The 15,202-nt window shown below is 44.6% G+C and overlaps 1 protein-coding gene across 1 annotated transcript; it reads left to right on the plus strand.

Moving 5' to 3' along the window:
- The first annotated feature begins 4,240 nt into the window (after positions 1-4,240).
- mtmr7a (myotubularin related protein 7a) lies at positions 4,241-14,036 on the plus strand. Its single transcript, XM_085788443.1, has 14 exons — positions 4,241-4,470; positions 4,791-4,913; positions 5,051-5,213; positions 5,469-5,626; positions 5,724-5,852; positions 7,269-7,403; positions 7,654-7,786; positions 9,370-9,479; positions 10,731-10,856; positions 11,259-11,308; positions 11,394-11,594; positions 11,791-11,925; positions 12,120-12,246; positions 12,358-14,036. Exons 1-14 carry the CDS (start codon positions 4,447-4,449, stop codon positions 12,706-12,708), a joined length of 1,965 nt encoding a protein of 654 aa, XP_085644569.1. The 5' UTR covers positions 4,241-4,446; the 3' UTR covers positions 12,709-14,036.
- Positions 14,037-15,202: the final 1,166 nt, after the last annotated feature.

Consider the following 15,202-nt stretch of genomic DNA (forward strand, 5'->3'; position numbering starts at 1 on the left):
TGCAATACAGATTGCAATTTTTTTTTTTTAAATGTAACACTTTTACTTTGTTCTTATAATCCCATATTATACTCTTGAGAGGCGAAATCACTTGCTTTAGGAATGGGCTTTAAGTACCTTCACATGCACGTCGTCACTGTAACCATGGAAAGGATGGACAGGAGTCACTGGCTCACCGTATTTCATTGTTGACCTGCGCTAATTGTGTGAAGCCAATTGAATGCATTTGCCCTCCAATGGCTGAGTGACCTAGCTTCAAAAACGTGGATATGGTCAACAGATTGAGTGGTGTTTGTCTTGCAGACAGCGGCACTGCTCGCTCCAGTTAACACTGGTGTCACCAGGAAATGTTAGAGTGAACAATTACTGATAAGGTGGACAACAGCTGCATGTGGAATCAAGACGGAGAGAGAGTGACCTCAAGATTAAAAACAGCAGGGAAAGGAGGATACTTGACAAAAATCTAACAGGCCAAAGTGTATTGGATGAACGACACCTAGGATGCACTAAAAGACAGATAGTGAACAACAGCATCATCAATCTCTTTTGTCAACTATTACTAAAGACTAAGTAAAAATTGAATAGGCAACTAAAGCAGCATTAAATGCAAATAAAAGCAGTTTGTCTATATGTATGTATATATATAACCTATATCAACTTTATCGTGTTGTGAAACTAAAAAGTATAAGACCGTATACGTTTCATGTTCAGGAGGCAGGTAAGAGCCATGGTTTATTTAGTGTAATGGTACAAAACCTCTACATATTACATTCTAAGAACAGTCTGGGGACTGAGGCCTGAAGGTATCACCTGGTCTTAGCTTGACTTAATACTCTTTTTATTAGGTAGGAGGATGAAGCATTATTTGCGGATGTATTAATCGTTGTTGGATAAGACCCCACCTCCCTGTACTTCAGAAAGTGATTTCCTGTCTCTAGTTAAGGTACAACCCTTGCACAGTACAGTACTTGCCCGTACTTTATAAGGTTTTTGTGTGGTGGGTCTGACTCTGGAAAAAAAGTCTGCTACATTTGCAAAAATGTAAATGTCACACAATACAATGACCTTTGTGGAAACTACACTGGTCAAATGTTTGAGAGGATGAGTGCTTTTATTCTTGGATTTAGCATACTGTCTAGTCCTATCTTTCATTTCAACACATCTGGCAACAGAAACACATTCCTTTATATATGATCTGTGATTTCCAAGAATCTTGCGGACTCTGGGTTAATTGTGGCCTCAGGCTGACTTTATTCCCAAAGTCCCTCGAGACACACGGACTCTTCCAAAACGGAATTCCACACTGAGTATGATAAAACGTGTGTTACAGTAAAACTGGCTGACATGCACAGGGGATAATGCAGGTATATGATGCTAGATAAATATTTGGTTTCAAACTTCCTTTTTGTACTGTTAACCTCATTTGGCATCATTTTTTTGGCCTTTCAAAATGAGGAAATTACTCCAGACAGACGGTGATAAAACACTACCCTATCATGAACAAATCTCAGTTCAGCCATTATACAGTAGGTCACCATATTAGTATATGCATGTAATATGATTTGTCATCCCGGCAGTAGTAGTTATTTGATGTGCATGATATCGGAACTGTTTTGGGATTTTTTTTTTATAACCATTAGACAATAAGGCCTTTTTGGTTTCTTCATGCATGAATGCAGCCCAGTAGGAGAGGGCATGCAACAGGGCTGCCACGCGTCAGTAAGTCAATCACTTCTGCTTAGTTTAACTAACCACTTTTATTGTTTTTTTCTGTCTACTGTCCTGCAGCAGATGGCTGCACTGCTCAGTGGTACACAAAATACTTGGAATATACCTTTGAAAATTTGGTATGACTTGCCAAAACTATGAGGATGACAGAAGAACTTCACAAACGGAAACATTTCACTGGGGGTCTGCAGCCTAAAATGTGCACACATCCAATTTAAAATCACATGGGAGTCATCTGTGTTTACACAAGGGAGCTTCTCAAAATAGCCTCATGCTCTGTTTAACAGTGAAACAATCACCGAAACAAACTACAGATAGTTTGTGCTCAGTGCCAGAATGTAAAACACTGTATTCCATAAACATAGCCCATAAATAACATTTTAAACTCTGCTGGCCTGCTTCGTGACACTGCCCTGAACATCTGTGGCTATAGTACCAGGTTCCACTCTGCTACTCCCACACAGGTGTTCCCACTTATGTTGCCAGTGAAGACCTATCCCCTCCTGACTCTCTCATGTTGACTCCTGTTTCACTATTAATTATTCTCATTAGCATATTCTATCCAGCCAGAAAAAATTCAAACCACCATACTTGTTTAACCAGACATAGGTTTTCTAACAGGCCTCTACATGTAGCCTATAGCCTACACTTCATGAGAAGATTTGAACCATGTTTACAGTGAGCTACGTCGACTAGAGAAATCAATCGTGAAACTTTTAAAAGTAGGCCTAGTCTTCCCGTCTACAAAAAATGGCAACTGTAGGATGGATGGACATCACCCACAGGTTTATGACAGTAGCTCAGAGTGAGCTGCTCCACTGTCAATAGCCTAATATCAGAGTCAACCAAATTCATGTACAAAAAGGGTCACTTTAAGGAGTGCAGTGGCTAGCTTCATTTATCAGCCTGGAGGTGAAAGCTAAGCTTGGCTGCTAATAAAGCAGAAGTAAGCGGAATGTTTGTCTTCCGACAGCAATCACAGAGTGTTTGGTCCGAAACACGGGTCTGTCAGTCACTCTGCTCTGCTGTAAGCCGAGGAGGAAACTTTCCTTGTATCCTACAACCTTTATCCAATGAGGAGAGAGAACGGCATAAAGGGGCGGTCCTCTCTGTGTGTGCAGCCCATAGACTGTAAAAAAAGGTGCAGCCAAGGGATCCGCGTGAATGTGGTGACGTAGGGACGAGGGCGGGGACTGCTAACTCCATCGGCTGACAGGAAGCCAAAACGACTGGATCGCTTACTTCTGCTTTAACCAAGGGGGCAGTTGTCGGTCTGAGAAGTGAAGCTCACTTCCGCGTTCAAAAAACTGCAATCACCCCGGCTTCCTCTGGGGGCTGGTACCAGAAGGGAGCATTCTCCATAGACCCCCATGTTAAAATAGCCGACTTTACGTCCTCAATAAACATGTTAAAAGCTTTGGTCTCAACCGATAGTTTCTACCCCCGCACACACTCTGAGGGGGGTGAATTTTTTTTAACTCTACCGTTTTACTGTTATTAGGTTTAAAATTCTGGCCAATTAGGGCGCGGAAACGTTGAGTGACAGGTCCGGAGACCGCTGCTTCGAGGCCAGTGGGCGGGTTCTCGGCCGGCTAACGGCCGCACCGCTCCAAATATGGCAAGTAGAATCCAACATGGCGCGGTTCAAACCCCCGTAGTAGCGGCACAAACATAGACTGTAAAAAGAATGGACGTAGCGTCCGTGACGTCACCCATTTTGGGGAGTCGTTTTTGTGACTCAAATATGGCGGCCTGAACAGCGCCATATTGGATTGGCCGGCCGAGAACCCGCCCACTGGCCTCGAAGCAGCTGTCCACGGAGCTGCTCGGACCTGTCACTCAACGTTTCCGCGCCCTAATTGGTCAACTATTTAACCTTATAACAGTATAATGTAGAGTTAAAAAAAAATTCACCCCCCTCAGAGTGTGTGCGGGGGTAGAAACTATCGATTGAGACGAAAAAACGTTCTGACACCAGGCTTTTAACATGTTTACTGAGGATGTAAAGTCGGCGATTTTAACATGGGGGTGTATGGGGAATGCTCCCTTCTGACACCAGCCCCCAGAGGAATTCGAGGGGATTGCAGTTTTTTGAACGCGAAAGTGAGCTTCACTTCTCAGACCGACAACTGCCCCCTTGGGCACAAAACAGACTCACCAAAACCAATGGGTGACGTCACGGTCCATTCTTTACAGTCTATGGCTTTAACTCACCTGGCAGGTGTTCAGCTGATTGTGTGATTTAAAACCAGAGCTATGATGGAAGTAGCCAACTAGCCTATCGTTTCTGTGAAAATAATGTTGTTCCTTTCTTTCTGGTTTTAAAATGACATTCTACCAATAAACTACTTCATGTGAAGATGTGTTACGACGCGTTTTCTGTTATATGGCATGAGGACAGTTGAGGTGAGCAGGGGGCCCCATGTGGACAGCAGCCTGAAATGCCCCCTGTCTGTCACCGGCCAGGGCTCGGTACGGGGCGGGCTTTAGGACCCGGAGGAGCCCCTCCCTCCCTCCCGCCAGCACGGCTCAGGAAGGAGCAGCGTTATGGCAGCGTCTACCTGAACGACCTGAGCCCCGTGAAACCTCCGACACGCCGCTGCTCTCATGCGGTCCCGGTCCCAGTAGCAGGTGGTAGGTAGCTACTGTAGGTGGTCCCGAGGTTGAAGGCGCAGTGGTCGCAGGAGGCCTCGTCGGCGGCTCGTCTCTCTGCCGCTGATGGAGCACATCCGACTACCGAAGGTAACGGCGGAGCTCGATGCAGCCATCACCACCAGCAGCAATGTCCGCAACAAAACCTCAGTGATACGTAAACACAGCCCGCCATGTGTGCTGCTCACAATGAACGCGAGGTTTGTCATGGAGAAAATAAACAAAACAACACGCACAGGTTTGATGTAAAGGGCGTGTGCTGCTGAGTCGGCCACGTAGGCAGCTGTGCGTTATCAGTGTTATCTCTGTCTGACGGCTACGTGTGTGTGTGTGTGTGTTTGTGTGCTGGAGCTGCTCATGTGCTGAGGATTGAGGGTGTTTGATGGTGCTCCTTCACCTTCCTCCTGCAGGTGGAGAGTGTCCGGCTGCTGGACAGAGTGTCTACCAGGAGGAGCAGGGTGGGCATCCTCTACCTGACAGCCACACACACCATCTTTGTGGAGAATGAGGCTGGAGTGCGCAATGAAACATGGGTAGGCATCTGCTGAGGAGAGGACAAGTCAGTGTGTTTATTCAGTCAATCACAAAGTGCATCCAAGCATGTTGCCAGCGTGATAAATCACACTACAGGATGACTACAGACAGTCATTCGTCTCCCCATATGTCCCAGGTGCTTCACAGTTTGGTGTCCAGTGTGGAGAAACAAGCTGCCTCGGCCTCAGGATGTTCTCTGCTCATCCACTGTAAGAACTTCCAGGTTCTTAACTTCCTCATTCCTCGAGAGCGGGAATGCCAGGATGTTCACCTGTCCCTGCAGCGCCTCTCCCAGCCAGGTGAGCTGTGCTGTGATGGCAGCAAAAGATTGAGGTAGTCATGTTTTTCCACATGTAGTTTGCATCTGAGCCCAGCTGATGAACACGAGGGTCGTCATTATAGTCTTTCTATTGAGATAATCTGCAGAAGATTAATGATACTCTGTACACTTATTCAATATCAGTGTAAGCCTCAAAATTCCATGCCAATGTAAATACACATGAGTGAGTTACAGTTTTGAGGTCTTGCTGATGAACCAGTGCCGTGCCTTGCAGAGAGTTACACGGAGCTGTATTGCTTCTCCTACAAGCCCAACGTGGCTGAGGAGGAGAGACGTCAGGAATGGGAATTCTTGGACCTCAAGGCTGATTACAGCCGAATGGGACTCCCAAACTCCCTCTGGAAACTCTCCCCCATCAACCGACACTACAAGGTCAGTGAGCCGACATTTACGACCACTCGTACGTTCTCATTCCTAATATGGGCCTCACGGTTGCGTTTGCAACTTATTTTGTAATGTTTATCTAAAGGTGAGTGACACTTACCCGGCTGACCTCTTTGTACCTGAGTCTGCCACACCTCCAGTCATCATGGGGAGCTCCAAATTTCGAAGCAGAGGCAGATTTCCCACTCTGTCCTACTACTCCAAAGAAAACCATGTAAGTTGACCACTTTATTTTTAACATGCTTCCTTCAGTAACCAGCATCACAGGAGCGTTGAGCGTCACAGCAGTACACTGACCCTGAACAGGAATGATTATCGTGACGCAATTGTTCATTTGTGCTCAGTAAGTCTGGCCAGCTTTGAATTTGCTGACATGACTTGTGACGCTCATGGCGACCATTCCTCTTCAAGCAGCCAAAAAGTGCAAGTGAATTTTGAAAGTCACAAACCACCACTTAAGTGAACATATTGTCAGTGCCGTTGAGTTAGTGGTGCTGCCTGAAGCCAGTTGTGACTAACGTATGCCCAATGTTAGCGATGGAAGAACTTTCATCTGTACTTTGCATTTGTTTCTTGAAAGAAATCCTTAACAGAACGGAAAGCGTAAGGGCAAAATGAAATGATGGAACTCACAGGCCACTGCTGTCTCCATTTTTGCCACTGGAAGAGGTCGATCATGACGTCGTCCACCTCTGTCAACATGTTTGTTGTCAGGAACTTTCACTCTAGTGGATTTATTGCTCAACATCCATGCCAATGTAAATGATGCATGGAAGTATTTGGGCAGAGACTGTTGACGTAAAGGGAGCGTGGGTGAGCTCCATTTCGCGTCTGTACATTTGATGTATACATTAATCCTGAAATAAATCAAGCTGATGAGGCTCTGACGGTACAGAAGGAGCGACAGACTCTGAGTCTGGTTTCTAATGTCGTATGGCATGAGAGTAATCTGTCTCAGGTGTAGGATAAATTATATTTCACAACATTGTTACTAAATTTGTTTCTCCAAATATACTTAGGTTCACATCAGGTCACTGGTTCTGTGCCTCAGCAGCTGAAACTGACTCAGTGACCATGTGGGTTAAGGGGTCGTCTTTAATACTGTGCCTCTGCTAACAGAGGTAAATAACAATATGAGTCCATTTATTAGGAGATGATGAAGCGAGATGTCTGTTCTGCTCTGTCCCCACAATTCAGCTCCAACTTTGTTTTGTTTTTTAAGCCATAAATTTGAATCATGAATAAGCCTGAATTATCTATAACTCATCCTTTTTAATCCCTGACTGGACAGTTGGGAGTGCTTTATGTGTGCAAGGTCAGATTCCCAGGGTTGATGGTCCTGCGTGTGGATATCAGTTCGTACAAAAGGCCTCCACTCTGGTTCATGAGCCTGAAGGGAGAATCGCACAACAACCTCTGGCCCTTTCCCTCATGGCTCTTAAATGGAGATATGAGACATTGTGTTGCTGATTAATTTAGATTGAACATGCAGGGGAACAGAAGAGGCACTGTGATTCTCATATGACAAATTAATTGTATGATCTGAATGTCCCACAGAATAATGATTGACTTGAAAATGAACTGTCAGATGTGTGAACGTTAAACCTTAGCGCCTCTCGCCTCCTCCCAGGCTGCCATCTGCCGCAGCAGCCAGCCCCTGTCAGGTTTCAGCGCTCGCTGCCTGGAGGATGAACAGATGCTGGAGGCCATCTTGAGGTCCAATCCCCGCAGCGACTTCATGTATGTGGTGGACACCAGGCCTAAGGTGAGCCCTTTGTGCCTAAGGAACGGCCTGCGAAAATACAATCCTTTCAGTTCTGTGCTGTATGTTCAGGTGGGCTTCATTTTCATGCTGCGTCTTGCCAGCTGGATGTGCTCACAGCAGCACAACAGTCTTGAAAACATCCTGGCTCTGTACAAGCTGAACCAGTGATCGATATTATATAATGCACATGGTAACATTGTATTGTTTTGCTCCTGAAACACTTTTAACTGACAGTCACATGTTTTTGTAGCTGAATGCAATCGCAAACCGAGCTGCAGGAAAAGGCTATGAAAACGAGGACAACTACTCCAACATTAAATTTCAGTTCATCGGCATCGAGAACATCCACGTCATGAGAAACAGCCAGCAGAAAATGCTAGAAGGCAAGTATCATGTCCTCTCATGCTGACTGTCGATTTTTCATAGAAACGGCCTGCAGCCAAACCAGTGTGTTTAATGCCATGACAGAAAATGCATATTTTCTGGCGTTGTCTGTTTAAATTTGCTGCTTGTTTCATAACTAAAGCCGAGCGGGACCCCATGCTACCCCCTGTGGCTTTCATGTGCACTCATGCAGACTGGACTGTGCTGCAATCAGACCTCAAATGAGCCCACAGGAGAATTTCTGGGTATTGTGCAGGGGTGCTCCTAGGAAGACTTTGAATCCATCTGGATTTTATTTCAGAGCTATTTTGGTTTCCCAGAGTGGACAATCCAGGACCTTATCCCCCAAAGAGAGACAGAGGGCGTGAGAATGATGTGATTTCAAGTCTTAAAAGTTATAGCTGTTCTTAGTTGTGATAACTCTTTGCCCTCTGGCAGCACAAGGGAAGTCTTTAAATGCTGGAGACAGTGCCTGCCCTTCAGAGCTCGCCTGACTCTCCCTACCCGACTGTACACTTCAATAAGATTTAGAAGACCCCCCGCCTGTCAACATGAGCTCAAACATCTCTTTAAGTGGAAGCGCACCAAGTGTTACAAAACCAAAAGCTGAATAAACCTGTTCACCTGCTCGCTCTCCTGTCAGTGGCCTCACTGCACTTTTATAGGTTGGCAAGCTGATGTACTGTCAGCGGAAAAAAAAAAACACTTTGTCACCACAGTCGGCAGCTTAACGGGTGTGGATGTTGCACGTTTACATACAGAAACCTCAACGTGTCTGAGTTGATGAGTGTTAATGCGATAAATTGTCCTCGGCCGTGGAGAAGCCGGTTCATGTCACTCTGCCTCTCAGGGAACTCGCAAATATTTATGTTGAACCCTGAAGAAGGAAAAATAAATTTCAGATGCTGATTTGCAAGAAAAACAAACACAATGCAGGAAGTCTGAACATACAGAAATGGATCTGGGTCTAATTGTCTGTGTGGTAGTGTTTTGATTGTCTGGCATTCATATTTTAAGGAACACAATACCAAAACTAAGCTTATAGTCACAATACAGCTTTTGCATTGTTAGTTAAGGCTAGCATTGATGCTAATGTGCTGATCTAAGCAGGCGTAATGTATCCTGATAAATATTATATACCATCTCACTTTAGTGTGTTAGCATGCTAACATGCTAGCTAGCAGTGCGCTGAAAAAAAAATTCAACCTTTGGGTTAACAGGAAGATGATAAATTATGATTCATCCTCTAGGGACCATGAAAGTTTCTACCGAATTTCATGTTAGTCCACGCAATAGCTGTGAGCCTGAACCAAAGTGGTGGATGCTAATGTCACCAAACAACGACTGGGGTCCAAATGAATCATCACATGAGAAGCTGAAGGAACTCGGTTTGGTGGAAAAAGAAAAAAGAAAATATACTCGCCTGACCCATATTTTCCCATGCCATGTGCAGACTCCCCCACAAATTCACTGTTGTGGATGTTGTGTTTATGACCTGAAGTGAATGTGAGCTTTAATAAAGGCCAACAATCAGGTATGCTGCATGTTTCCTGCCAGTGAGACAGCTGTGTTGTGGTTACAGTGTGCGAGCTGCGTTCCCCCTCCATGTCCGACTTCCTGGAGGGTCTGGAGAGCTCAGGCTGGCTCAAGCACATCAAAGCTGTTTTGGATGCAGGCATCTTCATCGCCAAGGTCAGTCTGGAGGTTAATCCCCGCTGTCTGCTTCACTGCTGCACTCAATATTAGCTTAGATGTGTGTGTGTGTGTGTGTGTGTGTCGTATCCTGCAAGTTGTGTGTGATGCACATATCGTCTGTGTGTGCAGAAAAATTATTTTAACTGTACTTAGTCAATTATAAGAAATATAATTCTTCTCTTGCCAAAGAACTGCCACTTTGAGTTATCCTGCAATTAGGCGCTTTTTGGCTGCTACTTTCTCTTAGGCTCAACAGATCACATACCTGAGCTGGTAAAAGGATGATGTTGGGGTCAGTCGGTTCACCAGTCAGGAACTGTTCAGTCCAATAGAAACTCTAGGTACTGACATTTATCATAGGGCTTTTAATTCCTGACGAAATACCAGAACCAAGTGATCCTTCTATTTGCAACGAGACAAAATGGAAACACCAGGCAGCAATCACCAACAATCAACACAATATACTATACCACAGGTAAAACATCTCTAGTTCCCTAGACATCAGCAGCAGAAAGTCCAGACCAGTTTGAGTTGTTGCATTATTCACTCAAGCATGTTTTTCTGACTAGTATAACTAGTGCAGATAGATTTGCTTGGAAGCAAATTTATTACCATCCACATTTTCTTGCCGACACACTTTCTTGTCTTAATTGGTGGGTTGCCGTGTGCACTGCCTCCAACTGTTGATCAGTGGAACAGCATGAAACCGAGCAGCAGGACTCGTCTCACTTCGTATGTGTGTTAATCCACACGCTGGGATCTCACTCGTGAGCATGTTGCTGCTGTGTTGTACCAATGGTGCACAAAAACCAGAGTAACTCTGTTTTGGCCTCGAGGGGTTTGTGTGTCAAAGCCTGAGAAAGGAAAACTGGCAAATCAATTTTAATCAATTCTTCTAATGCATCTACTACATGGATCATTTTTTCAGAACGTCTGTTATGATAAAGTGCTGACGGTAAATTACAAACCATCATAGAGGCAAAATACTTCACAATTTTTTTGCAGTAAGTTAAAGAGTTTTAAAAGACCTGCTTTACTCCCATTTTTGGCAACAAAAACTAACATTTTGTTGCCACTAGAAAATCCACAGAGAGCAATCAATGGGACTTTCTGCCCCGTCTGACACACATGATTGATGATATTTTCATGTTTGCTTTTTATTTTGTTTTCTAGCCATTATTTACTCTCAGCACTCTGAATGTGCTCTGGCACTGCTCAGACTATATTTGTGTGTGTGTGTGTGCGCAGGCTGTTGCAGAGGAGGGGGTCAGTGTCCTGGTTCACTGTTCAGACGGTTGGGACCGTACGGCCCAGGTGTGCTCAGTGGCCTGTGTGCTGCTGGATCCCCACTACAGGACCCTCCGAGGACTCATGGTACATGCTGAATCTTTGCATTTACGTGTGAGATTGCATCTTAGAAGTAGGGCAGTCAATGTCACATAACCCACTGGTGCACTGCATCATCATATGTAGTCTATTCTGGCCCTAGCGGAGTGCAGTCATTGCTGGGCTCATGAGGCTCGACTCTTTGATCAGACGGACTAACTTAGAATCCAGAAGGAGCCACTGTGGAAAATGAATGTAATAGAGTGGCCTGCTTTTGGGAACTGCCCCTGAAGTCAGAGGAAAATGACCCCACACAGAGGATGAAGAGGTTCAGCCATTCTGCAGGGATTGGTTGTGCACTTTGTCTGAACCTTTAATCATGATCTGCTGGATTTTAACATGAACATGAGCATGAGCATGGACTGAGTTTTGTGTTGTTTTTTCACTTAGGTTCTCATCGAGAGAGACTGGGTCTCGTTTGGACACAAGTTCACACACAGGTTTGACTCTAAACATGACTTCCAAGGCCTCTGTGATTGGGATTGGTTTTGTTTTGGTGTAACTGTACCCGCGCCTCCTCTCCAGATGCAACCACCTGGTCGGAGATCCCAAGGAGGTTTCTCCCATCATTGATCAGTTCCTGGAGTGTGTGTGGCAGCTGATGGAGCAGTTCCCCTGTGCCTTCGAGTTCAATGAGCGGTTCCTCATCACCATTCACAGCCACATCTACTCCTGCCAGTATGGCAACTTCATTGGCAACAACCAGCGGGAGAGGACAGAGCTGGGGTGAGATTTAAAGCTGCTGCTGCTACCATCAGTTTCTTTTTCCTTTTCACAGTGCAGACTTCTGGTCTGAGAGGAGACTGACGACTGAGCAGAGGTGACACCCAGTGGTTTATTACATCACTGGGCTTGTACAAGTTGGAACAACTCTATGCTAGAAAAAGAGGGATTATACTGTCTTTTATCTGCCATTTGACAGAGTGCGAGAGAAGACTCACTCTCTGTGGAGTTACCTATGGACGAACCGTGCAGACTACATCAACCCACTGTACAGGCCAAACCACAGCCAGACTCAGGGGCTACTGCGGCCGTCTACTGCCCCCTACTGCTTTAAGTAAGTGGTCGCCAGTGGCAGCTAATGCAGCTCTGAAATCATCACATCATCATCAATCAACATCACATGTTGAAAATGGAAATACAGCTCTCAGTTAATACTTGGCCTCTGTTGTCTGAAAGTTCAATTACTGTGCGGGAAGGCAGAGGGATGAAATGAGGGTTAATTTCACAGATTAACTTGCTTTGGTGTAGATTTTGGAAAGGCCTGTACAACCGATTTGACCGAGGGATGCATCCACGCCAGTCTATAGACGATTACCTGAGGGCCATCCAGGAGGAGACGCAACAGCTGGAGGAGCAGCTGGCCTCACACAAGCAGGTATGGCACTTCACTGAGCTCAAACACCAAGTCATCTCTCATGAGGAAAGAAATGCTGCTTTGGTGTTTTCCTGGCCTGACTGTGTTCTCCATGTTTTACATTATCAATAGAAAATCGCTGAGCTGGAGCAGGAGCAGGAGCAGGAATGGAGCGTCACCCAGAGAGGGACCGCCTTCGATAAGAGTCCCACGGCGTGGGCTCTCGGCAGCGACCTCATTGTGGCCAACACCCCTCAGGACTACACCGGGGGGGGCTTCATCACCAGCAGCCCCTGTCAGCCAAAAGCACTGGACGGCAGCCTGATCTTCTCACCACAAGACCTGAACCAAACGTCTGAAACCAACCTCTCTAACGGCAGCGACCAGGAGTCGGGGATCGCAGACCTGAGCTGTCGTTCACCCGTCAGCGAGGACAGCACCAGGGACCCTGACTCCGATGAGGCTGCCTACTCTGCTGCTTGAGTAAATGTAGCATGTGGTGAAGCTGCAGCAGCTTCACAGCCACTGAGCAAACACCACCTTTACATCACCCAAGTAACTCCACTGTTAACGTAGGGTTACACAGCTTATTTGCACTTTTGTTTGCATGTCATGTGGCAGACTCTCCCCACTGCCACATACACTCTAGTTAGATCTAGTTAGATCTAGTTGCTGTAGATGACTATTTTTTACTTCTTACTTCAGTGAATCAAATCCAGAAAGTAACTGCAAAGCTGAGTATTATCCTTATGGTCTTCCTTACACCTGATATATTCATTAGGCAGTTGGCTTCACTGTGTAAAAACCTCAAGAAAAAGGGAAACAACAGTGGATCATAACGGATTTATTCCAGACTAGAAAAGACACAAACAGGAAACATTTCTAAAGTAACAAGAGCGATGTCATAGAGCATTTAAGAGACCAAAACATCATGGTAGCTGCAATGATCTTCAAAGCTGTTCAATTAGTTAATGAGAGAATCAAACAGTGAGACAAGATGGCAAAACAAATGGATGTAAACAGGCAGGGATAAAGACAGCAGATTCAAGATGTATGTGTGTGTGCAGAACGTAAGCTGTCACCAAGAGAGTGACTCATCTTTGTAGCAGTTTTTCCATCAAATGTTTTTGATAATTTTGTCGACCAGCTGTTGTGAATGCTGTGGCACCTTATGGTCACTGCTACTCATAGGCAACCTGTGTTTAAGATTTCAGTCTGGCCTGGGAGACAAGCAGTGGTTATTGTCTGTCCAAATGGCAGCATAGCTGTGTTTCAGGACATGTCATCAACTGAACTCACTCTGTACACCACACTGACCTCAGTGGGCTTTTTGGTGTAATTACACAACAATAACCAGGGATCACTTGTGGCTGATTGGGACCTTATGATCCACACTGGGGTATTTCAACTTAATGCATTGTACCACATAATATTGACTCTACACAATGTGGAAAAAGAGGGGGACCTTTAAACATTCCTGCCTACAAAACTTCAGCGCCAGATTTGTTATGACCAAACCAAATTTTTTACTAAAGGGAATCAACTGTCCACTAGTGAACCAGCAGACGAGAGCATGTGAACACAAGCACTCTGCTGCTTAAAGAAGCAGATTACCAACTGACTTTTTGAATATTTGTGCCATTTTAACTGTACAACTAGTATTAGAACTGCTGACTGTAATAGCGTAGTACACATTTCTGTAGGTGCACTCCAATACTGCAAATGAACAATGTACAGATGATCAAGCGAAGCATGTTAAGATATTTTTGTACTTTGACCTATTTTTTTGACTACTGTAATCCTGCTTTAATGCCCGTTTTTATTTGTATCAGAGGGTTTAAAATGTCTGATCATGATGAGTTCTGACCTCGTATAAAAGAAAGAGCTTTATATTGCTGCTTTATTTGTTCAGGTGGGAAAAGAGCCAAATTTATCAAACTTACCTTAAGTTGTGTCTGTTGTGTCCAAGTTCTTGTGAAATAAATAAATACATTACTGTTAGTTATTGCTGTATTGATTATTGATTGTGTTCTTGTTCAACCTTTGAAGAGCCAGCTCACATTTTCCCCATAGCAGTACACAGAGAGTTTTGATTTCATTAACCCATTATTTATAGTATACACTGAATAGTTTAATAGATTAATAGATGAGCTGCAGTATGGTGTGTTTGAGAACTACCTAAATTTGATGCATTTTGTCAAAATAAGAAGGCTGAAATAGCCATTTTCACCACAAATTAGCATTAGATAGAGATAGATAGAGAGATAATGCAAGTGACGTGCAACTGAACCACTGCATATGCAGACAGCTTCATTTATTGCCATATATGAGAAGGCCTCCATCAACCTCTATGACATTATCAGTCAGTTTTAGTCAGTGGCAACAGAAACTGTCCTTCATCAGAGCTCCAGTCCCTGTTGATGATGAACATCTGGCCAGTTGTCCTGGCCACAAGCCTGAGCCTGAAGCTGTGCCAGCACCGTGGAGCTGTTCACAAGGCTGTCTGCTGCATTATCTGAAAGGATCTGTGATGTCCTTAAGTCCCTCTAGGTTATCAGTGTTAAGAACAAATTTAAAGAAAAGACAAGTTACTGTTATTATTTATCATACTAAATTATTTGGAGAAAAGAGGTTGATTGAAATCCAATGAGATTAAAAAAAAAAAAAAAAAATGTTCTCAATTTCCCAAGGAATGAAAGCAGGTGTCACCATACAACGTGGGCCATACGGCGTTAAGTATAGAGGGATTATCTGTTTACCAACAAATCAGGATGCGTGCGCAACCTGACTGCAGAAAGAACCGGTTGTCATGGTTACCTCTATGGATCTAGTGTAGTCAAAGCGGTGTTTGCTAGCGATGTTGTCAGCCTACCACAACAGTTTATCACCTACTGATGTAGTGTGTGTTTTATACATAGACGGTTTTATAGTTTTATAACGGCAGGAAAAAAAAAAAAAAACGTCAGGACGGAGGATC

This window comes from Trachurus japonicus, chromosome 10, assembly GCF_045865225.1.
Source record: "Trachurus japonicus isolate A0001 chromosome 10, Traja_1.0".
Classification (NCBI taxonomy): domain Eukaryota; kingdom Metazoa; phylum Chordata; class Actinopteri; order Carangiformes; family Carangidae; genus Trachurus; species Trachurus japonicus.